The 17,500-nt window shown below is 47.2% G+C and overlaps 1 protein-coding gene and 1 pseudogene across 1 annotated transcript; one reads left to right on the top strand and one right to left on the bottom strand.

Annotated features, from left to right (window-relative positions):
* Window positions 1–2,512: 2,512 nt before the first annotated feature.
* The window catches only part of LOC138970424 (serine-rich adhesin for platelets-like), a 101,866-nt pseudogene continuing 86,878 nt past the window's right edge, over window positions 2,513–17,500 (top strand).
* On the bottom strand, window positions 2,776–7,521 carry LOC138972017 (GATA zinc finger domain-containing protein 14-like). The gene is made up of 3 exons (XM_070344859.1): window positions 6,736–7,521; window positions 4,648–5,664; window positions 2,776–2,907 (listed from the first exon to the last, which is right to left on the bottom strand). Exons 1-3 carry the CDS (start codon window positions 7,519–7,521, stop codon window positions 2,776–2,778), a joined length of 1,935 nt encoding a protein of 644 aa, XP_070200960.1.

Genomic DNA, 17,500 nt, shown 5'->3' with positions numbered 1-17,500 from the left:
CACTCAGCGGGCCGTACAGTGTACACACACAGACACACAGCGGGCCGTACAATGTACACACACAGACACACAGCGGGCCGTACAGTGTACACACACAGACACACAGCGGGCCGTACAGTGTACACACACAGACACACAGCGGGCCGTACAGTGTACACACAGACACACAGCGGGCCGTACAGTGTACACACACAGACACACAGCGGGCCGTACAGTGTACACACACAGACACACAGCGGGCCGTACAGTGTACACACACAGACACTCAGCGGGCCGTACAGTGTACACACACAGACACACAGCGGGCCGTACAGTGTACACACAGACACACAGCGGGCCGTACAGTGTACACACACGGACACACAGCGGGCCGTACAGTGTACACACACAGACACATAGCGGGCCGTACAGTGTACATACAGCGGGCCGTACAGTGTACACACACAGACACACGGCGGGCCGTACAGTGTACACACACAGACACACAGCGGGCCGTACAGTGTACACACACAGACACACAGCGGGCTGTACAGTGTACACACACACACAGCGGGCCGTACATTGTACACACACAGACATACAGCGGGCCGTACAGTGTACACACACGGACACACAGCGGGCCGTACAGTGTACACACACAGACACACAGCGGGCCGTACAGTGTACACACAGACACACAGCGGGCCGTACAGTGTACACACACGGACACACAGCGGGCCGTACAGTGTACACACACAGACACACAGCGGGCCGGACAGTGTACACACAGACACACAGCGGGCCGTACAGTGTACACACACAGACACACAGCGGGCCGTACAGTGTACACACAGCGGGCCGTACAGTGTACACACAGACACACAGCGGGCCGTACAGTGTACACACAGACACACAGCGGGCTGTACAGTGTGCACACACAGACACACAGCGGGCCGTACAGTGTACACACAGACACACGGCGGGCAGTACAGCGTACACACAGACACACAGCGGGCCGTACAGTGTACACACACAGACACACAGCGGGCCGTACAGTGTACACACACAGACACTCAGCGGGCCGTACAGTGTACACACACAGACACACAGCGGGCCGTACAATGTACACACACAGACACACAGCGGGCCGTACAGTGTACACACACAGACACACAGCGGGCCGTACAGTGTACACACACAGACACACAGCGGGCCGTACAATGTACACACACAGACACACAGCGGGCCGTACAGTGTACACACACAGACACACAGCGGGCCGTACAGTGTACACACACAGACACACAGCGGGCCGTACAGTGTACACACACAGACACACAGCGGGCCGTACAGTGTACACACACAGACACACAGCGGGCCGTACAGTGTACACACACAGACACACAGCGGGCCGTACAGTGTACACACAGACACACAGCGGGCCGTACAGTGTACACACACAGACACACAGCGGGCCGTATAGTGGCCAAGATTTGTGTGTGCAGAAGGACTTGTGAGTGAGAGGGCAAGGCGGGGATGGTCACGAAACACACACACACACACACACACACTCACACACACACGGTATGTTACAACTCGGACTGTGCACCGAGTTACTTCACACAAACATGAAACATTTGCACGCGTTCATAGTATTTGGTGGTTGAAGTGGTTGTTGTGTGGTATTTGGTGGTTGAAGTGCAGGGAGAATAACTTGGTGCATTAACCGTCAAACATGAAGCAAGCTATGTCCAGGGACCGTGCCTGAGCCGTGCGCTTCACATACTCACGCGGACACACACACGAACGCATGCTGCACACACACACACACACACACACACGCGCACACACACACACACACACACATACACATACGCACAAGCACACACACAGACACACACACAGACACACACTGACACACACACACACACACACACACACGTACACACCGTCACGTCACACACACCCACACACACACTGACATACACACACACACACACACACTGACAGAAGAACCAGAAGACTGAGATCAATACCCTTATCTTATTATGTCATGAGGAAACGCACAACGTGATCAGCAGATACGCAAAATGATAAGAGCGACGTGATCAGCGAAACAAATCCCACAGAATACCGTTGCCGTCAGTGCGTTGTGTCGCGGGCGGGCGTTGCGTGTCGTGTGGTGATGGTGGTGGGGCTGGGCGGACAGACAAGACGCCTCACCTGCTGCTTTCTGCTCGCCGCGTCTTGGCAGCCCGCGCTTATCGATTTCATTGTCGAGCTCTGACGAGGGCGACGCTCAGAAATCATTGACTGTACGACTCGACACCTGTCCGTGCAGGATTGTTTTATGCGTCTTTCCTCCGCCGCGCGCTCCTCCACTCGTGTCTTTTCCTGCGACACGCGCTAATTCGGGCGGAGTTATGTTTTCCTGACAAGCCAGGTATTCCCAGAACTGGTCTGGCACCACTGACGCGGCAAGTGGGCCCGGCGTGGACCGTGACGGGCGGGGGGAGAGATCGGTTTGGCAGCAGAAGTCCTTATACCCTGGCTGCGTGTCTGGGCGGATTGCGAGGGTGTGTGTGTGTGTGTGTGTGACTGAGGGTGACTGGTTTGAACATTACCGCCCTTACCTGTGACACACACTGGGACGATCAGTATCGGGCTCATCAGCTTTCACCGACAGCGCAGCGACGATCTGTGAACACTGTGGGACGCGACAAAGCTGTAGACTGCGCGCTGATCCATAAGCTTTGCGCTCAACACTGAACAGGAGGCAGCAAGCAAGGCAGGATCCTAGGAGTGGGCGTTACATGCTCTCGCGCCATCACTTGTCAACATGGCAACGAGTCGCCACAATGCAGGGAGAGGCAGAGAGAGCGAGGCAACGCGAGATACCGCGCCACGCTGCTCCGTTGTCAGGCGACACTGAGAGGAGCAGCAAATAATGACTTTACATCACTCCTGCACAAGGTCAGTGACTGTGTCTTAATTCTTCCTACCTCACTCCTTTCTTTACACTCCCACGTCTTGTACACGTGCTTCACTGTGAACACAACATTGTCAAACCAGTATCCCCCCACCCCCCTCCTTCCTGGTGAGGCCGATCGTGATGTTTTTGTGAAGGCAGTGGAAGTGGAGGGCAGCGTCTACAGGCCGAGAGCGGCACAGTGCGGTATGCCGAGTGATTAGCACGTGTGTGTCTCTTCATCAAAGACATGTTGGCAGGCAGTTGTTTCCATCACAACGTCACACTGTCACCTGCCTGTCTGCCCAACGTGGTCAGTGTTCGTGGTCTGTGTCTCGTAGCGGTGAAACAGATTGAATTAGCTGCGTGACGACTCTCAAACAGATCGAAATAACTTCGTGACGACTTTCACACTGCGTGCAAATGTAACCTAGAAACCTTAAATTGTGTCTGTATTTATTTACAACCTTTTCTTTTTTTAACCCACATACAATGTCTTCTCCGCCTCTTCGAGTTGTTATCTTTCAAGTCGAGCAAAGCCTTGATTCTTCCCACAGACTGCTGGGTCCCTCGCAGCCGGTCAGGCTCACGTCACTGGTTTTGGCCCACACAGCTTCAAGTCATGCTAACTTTTCTCGCCATTCCTTGCCTTGATACCCACACGGGTGTATGGACGCGACATTTGACACCAACTATGGTGAAAGCGAGTTGTGACAATCATTTGTGGAAGTGCCATGCAGAACGGAGACTGGTGTGACAATCATTTGTGGAAGTGCTATGCAGAACGGAGACTGGTGTGACAATCATTTGTGGAAGTGCTATGCAGAACGGAGACTGGTGTGACAATCATTTGTGGAAGTGCTATGCAGAACGGAGACTGGTGTGACAATCATTTGTGGAAGTGCTATGCAGAACGGAGACTGGTGTGACAATCATTTGTGGAAGTGCTATGCAGAACGGAGACTGGTGTGACAATCATTTGTGGAAGTGCTATGCAGAACGGAGACTGGTGTGACAATCATTTGTGGAAGTGCTATGCAGAACGGAGACTGGTGTGGCTGAAGCAACGAGTGTGTGTGAACAAAACTTTTCACAAGTGGCAACACTAAGGCAAGCCCCATTTTCTATGTTGTTTGAACACATTGTGTAACACGTCAAGTGTGTGTGCGTGTTCGTGAGGGGTCACAACCGACTTTTATGTTCGCGTCGGTACCATGACCATTTCACCACTGAAACGTAATTTAGCATTCGCAATATATTTCACCAACAGCATGCCGGTATGGCATTTCTATGCAACAAAAAGAAGTGTTTTGTTTGTTGGTTTGGCTGTTTGTGTGCGTGTAAATCAAACTCCAACCAATCAGAAAGCGTATGGTAAAATGAGACGATGTACAGTGAAACTCCCTTGAAAAACTCCCTCCCTGTCTCCCTCCCTGTCTCCCTCCCTGTCTCCCTCCCTGTCTCCCTCCCTCCCTCCCTGTCTCCCTCCCTGTCTCCCTCCCTGTCTCCCTCCCTGTCTCCCTCCCTGTCTCCTGAGCTCTTCTAGTCAAAACCTGTGTCAATGTACTGCATGTCAGAAAGCATCTCTTTGAGACCAAACTTTCTCCTGTGTTCTCAGGTTGGTGAAGGTGTACAAAGGGGAGTTGCACTGTATACGATGTGACAGAGGGCAGCTGAGTGTTATTATTGCCCATATTCACAGAGGGCAGCTGAGTGTTGTTATTGCCCATATTCACAGAGGGCAGATGAGTGTTGTTATTGCCCATATTCACAGAGGGCAGCTGAGTGTTGTTATTGCCCATATTCACAGAGGGCAGATGAGTGTTGTTATTGCCCATATTCACAGAGGGCAGCTGAGTGTTGTTATTGCCTATATTGACAGGGGGCAGCTGAGTGTTGTTATTGCCCATATTGACAGAGGGCAGCTGAGTGTTGGTATTGCCTATATTGACAGAGGGCAGCTGAGTGTTGTTATTGCCCATATTCACAGAGGGCAGCTGAGTGTTGTTATTGCCCATATTCACAGAGGGCAGATGAGTGTTGTTATTGCCCATATTCACAAAGGGAAGCTGAGTGTTGTTATTGCCCATATTCACAGAGGGCGGCTGAGTGTTGTTATTGCCCATATTCACAGAGGGCAGCTGAGTGTTGTTATTGGCCATATTCACAGAGGGCAGCTGAGTGTTGTTATTGCCCATATTCACAGAGGGCAGCTGAGTGTTGTTATTGCCCATATTCACAGAGGGCAGCTGAGTGTTGTTATTGCCCATATTCACTGAGGGCAGCTGAGTGTTGTTATTGCCCATATTCACAGAGGGCAGCTGAGTGTTGTTATTGGCCATATTCACAGAGGGCAGCTGAGTGTTGTTATTGGCCATATCCACAGAGGGCAGATGAGTGTTGTTATTGCCCATATTTACAGTGGGCAGCTGAGTGTTGTTATTGCCCATATTCACAGAGGGCAGCTGAGTGTTGTTATTGGCCATATTCACAGAGGGAAGCTGAGTGTTGTTATTGCCCCTATTCACAGAGGGCAGATGAGTGTTGTTATTGTCCATATTCACAGAGGGCAGATGAGTGTTGTTATTGCCCATATTCACAGAGGGCAGATGAGTGTTGGTATTGCCCATATTCACAGAGGGCAGCTGAGTGTTATTATTGCCCATTTTCACAGAGGGCAGCTGAGTGTTGTTATTGCCCATATTCACAGAGGGCAGCTGAGTGTTGTTATTGCCCATATTCACAGAGGGCAGATGAGTGTTGTTATTGCCCATATTCGCAGAGGGCAGATGAGTGTTGTTATTGCCCATAGTCACAGAGGGCAGATGGGTGTTGTTATTGCCCATAGTCACAGAGGGCAGATGAGTGTTGTTATTGCCCATATTCACAGAGGGAAGCTGAGTGTTATTATTGGCCATATTCACAGAGGGCAGCTGAGTGTTATTATTGCCCATTTTCACAGAGGGCAGATGAGTGTTGTTATTGCCCATATTCACAGAGGGCAGATGAGTGTTGTTATTGGCCATATTCACAGAGGGCAGATGAGTGTTATTCACAGAGGGCAGATAAGTGTTGTTATTGCCCATATTCACAGAGGGCAGATGAGTGTTGTTATTGGCCATATTCACAGAGGGCAGATGAGTGTTATTCACAGAGGGCAGATAAGTGTTGTTATTGCCCATATTCACAGAGGGCAGCTGAGTGTTGTTATTGGCCATATTCACAGAGGGCAGATGAGTGTTGTTATTGGCCATATTCACAGAGGGCAGATGAGTGTTATTCACAGAGGGCAGCTGAGTGTTGTTATTGGCCATATTCACAGAGGGCAGATGAGTGTTGTTATTGGCCATATTCACAGAGGGCAGATGAGTGTTGTTATTGGCCATATTCACAGAGGGCAGATGAGTGTTGTTATTGGCCATATTCACAAAGGGCAGCTGAGTGTTGTTATTGGCCATATTCACAGAGGGCAGATGAGTGTTGTTATTGGCCATATTCACAGAGGGCATATGAGTGTTGTTATTGGCCATATTCACAAAGGGCAGCTGAGTGTTGTTATTGGCCATATTGACAGAGGGAAGCTGAGTGTTGTTATTGTCCATATTCACAGAGGGCAGATGAGTGTTGTTATTGCCCATATTCACACAGGGCAGCTGAGTGTTGTTATTGCCCCTATTCACAGAGGGCAGATGAGTGTTATTATTGCCCATATTCACAGAGGGCAGATGAGTGTTATTATTGCCCATATTCACAGAGGGCAGATGAGTGTTGTTATTGCCCATATTCACAGAGGGCAGCTGAGTGTTGTTATTGCCCATATTCACAGAGGGCAGCTGAGTGTTGTTATTGCCCATATTCACAGAGGGCAGATGAGTGTTGTTATTGCCCATATTCACAGAGGGCAGCTGAGTGTTGTTATTGCCCATATTCACAAAGGGAAGCTGAGTGTTGTTATTGCCCATATTCACAGAGGGCAGATGAGTGTTGTTATTGCCCATATTCACAGAGGGCAGCTGAGTGTTGTTATTGCCCATATTCGCAGAGGGCAGCTGAGTGTTATTATTGCCCATATTCACAGAGGGCAGCTGAGTGTTGGTATTGCCCATATTCGCAGAGGGCAGCTGAGTGTTGTTATTGGCCATATTCGCAGAGGGCAGCTGAGTGTTGGTATTGCCCATATTCGCAGAGGGCAGCTGAGTGTTGGTATTGCCCATATTCGCAGAGGGCAGCTGAGTGTTGGTATTGCCCATATTCACAGAGGGCAGCTGAGTGTTGTTATTGGCCATATTCACAGAGGGCAGCTGAGTGTTGTTATTGCCCATATTCGCAGACGGCAGCTGAGTGTTGGTATTGCCCATATTCACTGAGGGCAGCTGAGTGTTGGTATTGCCCATATTCACAGAGGGCAGCTGAGTGTTGTTATTGCCCATATTCGCAGAGGGCAGCTGAGTGTTGTTATTGCCCATATTCACAGAGGGCAGCTGAGTGTTGTTATTGCCCATATTCACAGAGGGCAGCTGAGTGTTGTTATTGCCCATATTCACAGAGGGCAGCTGAGTGTTGTTATTGCCCATATTCACAGAGGGCAGATGAGTGTTGTTATTGCCCATATTCACAGAGGGCAGATGAGTGTTATTATTGCCCATATTGACAGAGGGCAGCTGAGTGTTGGTATTGCCCATATTCACAGAGGGCAGATGAGTGTTATTATTGCCCATATTCACAGAGGGCAGATGAGTGTTGTTATTGCCCATATTGACAGAGGGAAGCTGAGTGTTGTTATTGCCCATATTCACAGAGGGCAGCTGAGTGTTGTTATTGCCCATTTTCACAGAGGGCAGATGAGTGTTATTATTGCCCATATTGACAGAGGGCAGATGAGTGTTATTATTGCCCATATTGACAGAGGGCAGCTGAGTGTTGGTATTGCCCATATTCACAGAGGGCAGCTGAGTGTTGGTATTGCCCATTTTCACAGAGGGCAGCTGAGTATTATTATTGCCCATTTTCACAGAGGGCAGCTGAGTGTTATTATTGGCCATATTCACAGAGGGCAGCTGAGTGTTGGTATTGCCCATTTTCACAGAGGGCAGCTAAGTGTTGGTATTGCCCATATTCACAGAGGGCAGCTGAGTGTTATTATTGGCCAATATTCACAGAGGGCAGCTGAGTGTTGTTATTGCCCATATTCACAGAGGGCAGCTGAGTGTTGTTATTGCCCATATTCACAGAGGGCAGCTGAGTGTTATTATTGCCCATATTGACAGAGGGCAGATGAGTGTTGTTATTGCCCATATTCACCTGTGTACACACGTGGATCCTGTGTGTTGTGCCAGCAGGTAAAATAAGACGGTGTATAAGATGGGATAGAGAGGAAATATATCTGAGTGCTATTCTTACTATTTTTCACCTGTGTACACCTGTGGATGCTGCGTGTCGTCCCTACAGGTAAAACAAGACAGTGTATAAGATGGGATATTCTTGCTATGTTTCACCTGTGTATACATGTGGATGCTGCGTGTCGTCCCTACAGGTAAAACAAGACAGTGTATAAGATGGGATATTCTTGCTATGTTTCACCTGTGTGCACCTGTGGATTGTGATGTACATGTACACCTGACGACGCTGTCTTTCTACAGGCGCGGATCACACGAGAAGTGGATGGAAGAGTCGGCGGGCCGGAGGATCAAAGGCGGTGAGGATGAGTAGCCGACAGCCTGCTAGTCTGGCACCGTCTCGAGCGTCACGTGCTGTGTCTGCTGTCTGTCTCGCGCTCCTCCTGCTGGGTCTGACGCTACCGGCCAGGGGTCAGGATGTCCGCCCAGACTCGGACAGGCCGGTCAGTGGGAGCCCGGTCAGTGCTGGCCTCGAGCCCTCGTCCAGTCTCCGCGCTGTGTCCACCCCCTCAGGTCAGTCTGATCGCCACTCACTTTGTGTTTCTGTCTGGCGTCATGGTTGTTTGTCTGTTTCGTTCATGGGCTGAAACTCCCACTGTCTTTACGTGTGTGACCGTTACGTGTATGACCGTTACGTGTATGACCGTTACGTGTATGACCGTTACGTGTTTGACCGTTACGTGTATGACTGTTTTTACCCCGACATTCAGGCAGCCATACGCCGCTTTCGGGGGAGGCATGCTGGGTATTTTCGTGTTTCTATAACCCACCGAACTTTGACATGGATTACAGGATCTTTTCCGTGCGCACTTGGTCTTGTGCTTGCGTATACACACGCAGCGGGATAAGGCACTAGCAGGTCTGCACATTAGTTAACCTTGGAGATCAGACAAATCTCCACCCTTAACCCACCAGGCGGCCGCGGCCGGGATTTGAACTGACGACCTTCCGATAAGGAGGCCGATATGTTATCCACTACGCCACTGCGCCCGTCCCTGGGGTCAGTGTGATGGCCAGTCACTTTGTGTCTGTCTGGCGTCACGTGAAAGGCATCGCTCTTGTTGCCAAACATCGTCCGGAGCAGATTATCATTCTAGGATGCTGTGTCAAGCCGCATTGCACAGTTTGGATGTTTTAAAACGTCTTCGTTGGTGTTGAGGCAGACAGTTTTGACATTTCAACGTTGATCTTTGTCTTCTTGCGTTTGTTACTGTTGTTTCTCTTATTTCTCTTTTTATTCTGTTTATTTTTTTTTTTACATTTCCATGGGAATAAGTCCAACAGAGTGGTCGACATTTGGCTGCCTCTCACTCCCTGAGCTCGGCCAACAATCTGAACTTTTCAGGTTTTTTTTTTTAAATCATGAAAGATTTAAATTTCTGTAGCAGCCAGGGGCAGGCCCGCCACGATGAATGAGGCCAGCTCAGTATGACATCACACTGATATTTAAGCTAAGGAGTTCAATGTAGGCCAGCTCAGTATGACATCACACTGATATTTAAGCTAAGGAGTTCAGTGTAGGCCAGCTCAGTATGACATCAAACTGATATTTAAGCTAAGGAGTTCAATGTACTGTCTGCCAATGCCTGTTTCTTACCTTGGGTGTGGTTGTCTGCTTCCGTTATTAAGAGTGGTCTTTTTTTCTTATTCTTTTTTTTGAAAGATGTTTAATTTTCTTCGTCCTGCGTTGTTGGACTGTTCCGGTTGAGAGTTGTCACGTACGTGAGTCTCACCGACTGCACGGCTACCTGTTAAAGTCAGGCATGTCTTCATCGTCTTGTGCTGTCTTCATCGTCTTGTGCTGTCTTCATCGTCTTGTGCTGTCTTGGTTTGTCTGTGTGGAATTGTGAGCTGCTATGTTCATCCTCACACATTGTACACGTGATTGATTGTTTCCTTGCTTGCTTGCTTGCTTGATTGTTTTTTGTTTTGTTTTGTGAGTGCTATTTCCTGAATTGAACAAGTTTATTTTTGGCACGCACTTTGAGTTTTTATCAACACCAGAAAACTGGAAACAAAGTAGCTTTAGTTGGTGCACGAGTATGAATCATACATAGGCGTACCGAATCAAGGCCCAGGGATATTTCGAGCACATCACGTCATCTGCTCACGTGCGTAGATAAAGAAATGTGTGTGTTGAGCTCCCCCCATCCCCCTGACAGCTTGCTGTAGCTCTCACGTCGGACATCTTGTCAACGGGAAGGTGGCCCCTAGCTGAGCCCCAAGTCACTGTGCGAAGTCTTTTTACCCAACATGCAGTACCAAAGCCTCGTGCAGCCAACTTCGTCAACTTGACTTCGCGCAGTAAACTTTGCTGAATAAATGTGAGACTTAAGATACAGGCAATGTATACGCCGTCGGCTTGGTATATAAAGCCGTGACATCAAGGGTCGTTCCAACGCAGACGATCCATACCGGTGAGGCCTTTCCCTTGCGCCATTTCGCGGCATCCACACCACATTATTTATTTACACTGCCCGCGCCACCTTCATTCCTCTGGCATAGAATCGTGACTCCATCTATTGTTGACTTTGGCCTCACAAACAATCTTTAACATACTTACAAACCTAGTGGTGATTTTTTGTTTTTATTCAATTCTGCCTTTATTTCTTTGGCATCTACTTTGTTTTACTATCCTAGTGGGATTTTGTTTTACTATCCTAGTGGGATTTTGTTTTACTATCCTAGTGGGATTTTGTTTTACTATCCTAGTGGGATTTTGTTTTACTATCCTAGTGGGATTTTGTTTTACTATCCTAGTGGGATTTTGTTTTACTATCCTAGTGGGATTTTGTTTTATCGTAAAATTATTCTTTGAGGTGACCATTGTGTACAGATAATCATGACCTTTTAAAACCTTCTCCACGTTACTGTGATATACCGTATTGTACGCAGTCCCAACCAAGGAGACCACCACGTTACTGTGATATACCGTATTGTACGCAGTCCCAACCAAGGAGACCACCATGTTACTGTGATATACCGTATTGTACGCAGTCCCAACCAAGGAGACCACCATGTTACTGTGATATACCGTATTGTACGCAGTCCCAACCAAGGAGACCACCACGTTACTGTGATATACCGTATTGTACGCAGTCCCAACCAAGGAGACCACCACGTTACTGTGATATACCGTATTGTACGCAGTCCCAACCAAGGAGACCACCACGTTACTGTGATATACCGTATTGTACGCAGTCCCAACCAAGGAGACCACCATGTTACTGTGATATACCGTATTGTACGCAGTCCCAACCAAGGAGACCACCATGTTACTGTGATATACCGTATTGTACGCAGTCCCAACCAAGGAGACCACCATGTTACTGTGATATACCGTATTGTACGCAGTCCCAACCAAGGAGACCACCATGTTACTGTGATATACCGTATTGTACGCAGTCCCAACCAAGGAGACCACCACGTTACTGTGATATACCGTATTGTACGCAGTCCCAACCAAGGAGACCACCATGTTACTGTGATATACCGTATTGTACGCAGTCCCAACCAAGGAGACCACCATGTTACTGTGATATACCGTATTGTACGCAGTCCCAACCAAGGAGACCACCATGTTACTGTGATATACCGTATTGTACGCAGTCCCAACCAAGGAGACCACCATGTTACTGTGATATACCGTATTGTACGCAGTCCCAACCAAGGAGACCACCATGTTACTGTGATATACCGTATTGTACGCAGTCCCAACCAAGGAGACCACCATGTTACTGTGATATACCGTATTGTACGCAGTCCCAACCAAGGAGACCACCATGTTACTGTGATATACCGTATTGTACGCAGTCCCAACCAAGGAGACCACCATGTTACTGTGATATACCGTATTGTACGCAGTCCCAACCAAGGAGACCACCATGTTACTGTGATATACCGTATTGTACGCAGTCCCAACCAAGGAGACCACCACGTTACTGTGATATACCGTATTGTACGCAGTCCCAACCAAGGAGACCACCATGTTACTGTGATATACCGTATTGTACGCAGTCCCAACCAAGGAGACCACCATGTTACTGTGATATACCGTATTGTACGCAGTCCCAACCAAGGAGACCACCATGTTACTGTGATATACCGTATTGTACGCAGTCCCAACCAAGGAGACCACCATGTTACTGTGATATACCGTATTGTACGCAGTCCCAACCAAGGAGACCACCATGTTACTGTGATATACCGTATTGTACGCAGTCCCAACCAAGGAGACCACCATGTTACTGTGATATACCGTATTGTACGCAGTCCCAACCAAGGAGACCACCATGTTACTGTGATATACCGTATTGTACGCAGTCCCAACCAAGGAGACCACCATGTTACTGTGATATACCGTATTGTACGCAGTCCCAACCAAGGAGACCACCATGTTACTGTGATATACCGTATTGTACGCAGTCCCAACCAAGGAGACCACCATGTTACTGTGATATACCGTATTGTACGCAGTCCCAACCAAGGAGACCACCATGTTACTGTGATATACCGTATTGTACGCAGTCCCAACCAAGGAGACCACCACGTTACTGTGATATACCGTATTGTACGCAGTCCCAACCAAGGAGACCACCATGTTACTGTGATATACCGTATTGTACGCAGTCCCAACCAAGGAGACCACCATGTTACTGTGATATACCGTATTGTACGCAGTCCCAACCAAGGAGACCACCATGTTACTGTGATATACCGTATTGTACGCAGTCCCAACCAAGGAGACCACCATGTTACTGTGATATACCGTATTGTACGCAGTCCCAACCAAGGAGACCACCATGTTACTGTGATATACCGTATTGTACGCAGTCCCAACCAAGGAGACCACCATGTTACTGTGATATACCGTATTGTACGCAGTCCCAACCAAGGAGACCACCATGTTACTGTGATATACCGTATTGTACGCAGTCCCAACCAAGGAGACCACCATGTTACTGTGATATACCGTATTGTACGCAGTCCCAACCAAGGAGACCACCATGTTACTGTGATATACCGTATTGTACGCAGTCCCAACCAAGGAGACCACCATGTTACTGTGATATACCGTATTGTACGCAGTCCCAACCAAGGAGACCACCATGTTACTGTGATATACCGTATTGTACGCAGTCCCAACCAAGGAGACCACCATGTTACTGTGATATACCGTATTGTACGCAGTCCCAACCAAGGAGACCACCATTGTTCACTGGGAAAGGAAACAATATTGAACCGGTCCCGAACAGACAAATAGGTTGAAGGAACATGGAAACCCAACAACCAACTTGTCTGTCGTTCTTTCTGTCTGTCTGTCTGTCTGTCTGTCTTTCTGTCTGTCTGTCTGTCTGTCTGTCTGTCTCTCTCTCTCTCTCTCTCTCTCTCTCTCTCTCTCTCTCTCTCTCTCTCTCTCTCTCTCTCTGATTGAGGTATGAGTTTTGCGTGTCAGTCTTGAAAACAACAGGGGCTGATCCTTGACAAAGCTTGGTGCACGTGATTAAAGGGCCTCGTGTTAGCGTGACAACAAGATTTCCCGCCAAAAGTCTCAGTGTCGTCGATGTTAGCTTCTGGTAACGTCTACGTTGCATGATGATAGTGTGGCAGTTCTCCTAATTCTACAGCTTACTCTATGTTGTATTTCTAAGCTAATTGCCGGCGAGAACTAGTAAAAGTTGTGAAGAGGAACAGAGAGAGATAATTTGCCTATATGTTTCTCTCTGCCCAGCGTTGTAGACTAATGCATGCAGTTGATGTTATTTTTATGTGATGTTACCTCGCGTTGTGTTTTCCCTATTTCCTAGTGCAATGCAAATCTACCCTAGTCTACTGCTAACTCTTTGCTTTTCCTAAGATTCCGGCTTGACTGGTCAACAACTAATTCTACAAACAGAACAGGAACTCAATCAACTTGAACGTCAATCAGACACAAAGGGAGTCCACACTTAGATTGTATAATTCCAAACAAGTTTATTTACCAAAAGGTCAAATGACCAGCATAAATATTATATCAATACAAACTACATGTAATACCAAATTCACATTGCCGGCTCACGCTTTCATTCTATAAATGTTCATCCAAAAAGACACCTAAGTTCCCAACCCCAGATCTAACTACGAGGAGGTTTTGCAGTCCGGCGCCTAGTTAACTATGTCTTTGATCCCGTACAGGATATGTTTGTTCCCTAACTATCTAAATCTTGGATGGCTAAAATTCCGCAAGGGATGCTACTTATTTTTCTGGCTACAAACAGAAGAACAGTTCTTTCCTCACCAGGCTAATATTTTATTACAAGGATAGTCTGAGACTTCTTACTGCTATTTTTGATCGTATGGAAACCCAGGCCGCGGCCCTTATTTCGCCCACGATATTTTTGTCCCTAATTTCAAAGTTCTACTTCTATTTATGAACGCACAGTGAGATGTCCAAACCCGACTGCGATGGGTTTAACAAACACACGTGTGCGTCCTATAGTTTTACTGTCGCCTAACTGTCTAAGTTTGTCGGATCTACCCGGTCCGATTTGGTTTGTTTTCTATCTATCTACGACGATTTTTCTCCTATCTACCTTTTGGATCGCTCGGAACCAGACAATTCGACTGGCCCGAGTGGTGATGATCTTCCTTTATAGCTATCTGTACTCCTACTCTGCCTATTTGGATGAAAGAGAATCTCTAGATTCTTTACTGCTAGCAATTTACCCTACTCTGACAACATTATTCTGCAAAACCTCACGACCATTTGTCTCCCGAGTCTTTTATACCCCTTCATTCCTAGCAACCCAAAATAATGTACGGATGTTTTGCATTGGCTAAAATGGCAACAATGGCCGACTCTCTCGCGAACTCATCCGCAGCAAAATATAATCCCTCTTTATCTATCTCTTCCCTACAATTACGATGTCCGTAGACATCGTTTCATTAACATTTCAACATATTTACTTATTCTACAATATTATTCTCTTCAAAAGAACTTTACTTACACACTACACTAATATTTCGTACATTCCGGTCATCGGACCGTTGATCGATAGAACACAATTTACGACGGTCACTAGGCCGATCGTGTCTTCTACCGAGCATTGAAACGGGTTACTAATGACCCGGGAACATATTTATTATAACTTCTCCTACTATTTCAAACATTCAACTAGTCAAATAACGCTACAATAACAGGTTTGTCAACTTTTCATCTTGTTTTCAGCATATAACTTGTCGAGTAAACAAACATGGCGGCCATTGCCAATAGCGAAACTACAAACTCCGTTCTTTCAGAAACTCTAACTAAATTATTGTTTTCGTTCTATGACACATTGGGAAAAGCTGGCATTAGCAATAACAATCCAGATTCTACTCTGAATCGTCTTTGCTGCTGCAAACTTTATCGTGTTGACGGCAATCCCGTCACAATAGCATTGTTCATAAACACGACTCAATCTCCGCGAATGACATGTCCAGGACTATCACTCACACAACCCCAGGGCTGGCTTTATTTTGAGAGGATTAAGTCTGTCATCGTCAAGAGACAAATACTCTTTACCTTATTATGATCAATTTAGCATTATACGAATAATGCATTACGCGGACCTATCATGCTGAGCCGCGAGGCATGTCTGCTTGTTCAGAGTTCTCACCTTGGTTGGCGTGCCACAGGGCGGTGCCAGCGTTGTGATCACTTTGGTTGGCGTGCCACAGGGCGGTGCCAGCGTTGTGATCACTTTGGTTGGCGTGCCACAGGGCGGTGCCAGCGTTGTGATCACTTTGGTTGGCGTGCCACAGGGCGGTGCCAGCGTTGTGATCACTTTGGTTGGCGTGCCACAGGGCGGTGCCAGCGTTGTGATCACTTTGGTTGGCGTGCCACAGGGCGGTGCCAGCGTTGTGATCACTTTGGTTGGCGTGCCACAGGGCGGTGCCAGCGTTGTGATCACTTTGGTTGGCGTGCCACAGGGCGGTGCCAGCGTTGTGATCACTCATTCCTCTGATGGCATCCCAGCTTTGGCAGATTTCTGATTCCTGATATGTGGAGGCCATCGATAGAGCATTGCGTTTGATAATACTGTAACAGTTATAACAATAACACCACTTTATTGTCCATTAAAATAAATACATTAAAATGGGAAATTGTCTTCAACACGTCCAGCCGGCCTGTCAGCGATTGACGAATCAGTGATGTCTCGTTCAACCCATTACCTTACAGATAATTATGGCTGATGGTCAGTTCTGTTTGTAATGGCACTTACTGCCCAGCGGGCAATCACTGCTGGAGTTACATTATCAATCACTGCTGGAGTTACATTATCAATCACTGCTGGAGTTACATTATCAATCACTGCTGGAGTTACATTATCAATCACTACTGGAGTTACATTATCAATCACTACTGGAGTTACATTATCAATCACTGCTGGAGTTACATTATCAATCACTGCTGGAGTTACATTATCAATCACTGCTGGAGTTACATTATCAATCACTGCTGGAGTTACATTATCAATCACTGCTGGAGTTACATTATCAATCACTGCTGGAGTTACATTATCGATCACTGCTGGAGTTACATTATCAATCACTGCTGGAGTTACATTATCAATCACTGCTGGAGTTACATTATCAATCACTGCTGGAGTTACATTATCAATCACTGCTGGAGTTACATTATCGATCACTGCTGGAGTTACATTATCAATCACTGCTGGAGTTACATTATCAATCACTGCTGGAGTTACATTATCAATCACTGCTGGAGTTACATTATCGATCACTGCTGGAGTTACATTATCAATCACTGCTGGAGTTACATTATCGATCACTGCTGGAGTTACATTATCAATCACTGCTGGAGTTACATTATCAATCACTGCTGGAGTTACATTATCAATCACTGCTGGAGTTACATTATCAATCACTGCTGGAGTTACATTATCGATCACTGCTGGAGTTACATTATCAATCACTGCTGGAGTTACATTATCAATCACTGCTGGAGTTACATTATCAATCACTGCTGGAGTTACATTATCGATCACTGCTGGAGTTACATTATCAATCACTGCTGGAGTTACATTATCGATCACTGCTGGAGTTACATTAGGCACTCTGATTTGTTGTTGCACAACACGCCGCATCAAAGATCAATCAAACAACACTTCAATGT

This window comes from Littorina saxatilis, linkage group LG7 (genome assembly GCF_037325665.1).
Source record: "Littorina saxatilis isolate snail1 linkage group LG7, US_GU_Lsax_2.0, whole genome shotgun sequence".
Taxonomy (NCBI): Eukaryota; Metazoa; Mollusca; class Gastropoda; order Littorinimorpha; family Littorinidae; genus Littorina; species Littorina saxatilis.
Note: the sequence above shows the minus strand (reverse complement) of the source record. Positions and strands in the feature narration are given on the sequence as shown.

Coding starts and splice junctions, on each gene's coding strand:
- LOC138972017 (XM_070344859.1), bottom strand. CDS start 7,521: ATGGGCAATAACAACACTCAGCTGCCCTCTGTGAATATGGGCAATAAC. Junction 5,665..6,735: donor ACAACACTCAGCTGCCCTCT/GTGAATATGGGC, acceptor AACAACACTCAG/CTGCCCTCTGTGAATATGGG. Junction 2,908..4,647: donor ACAACACTCAGCTGCCCTCT/GTGAATATGGGC, acceptor TGCTCCTCTCAG/TGTCGCCTGACAACGGAGCA.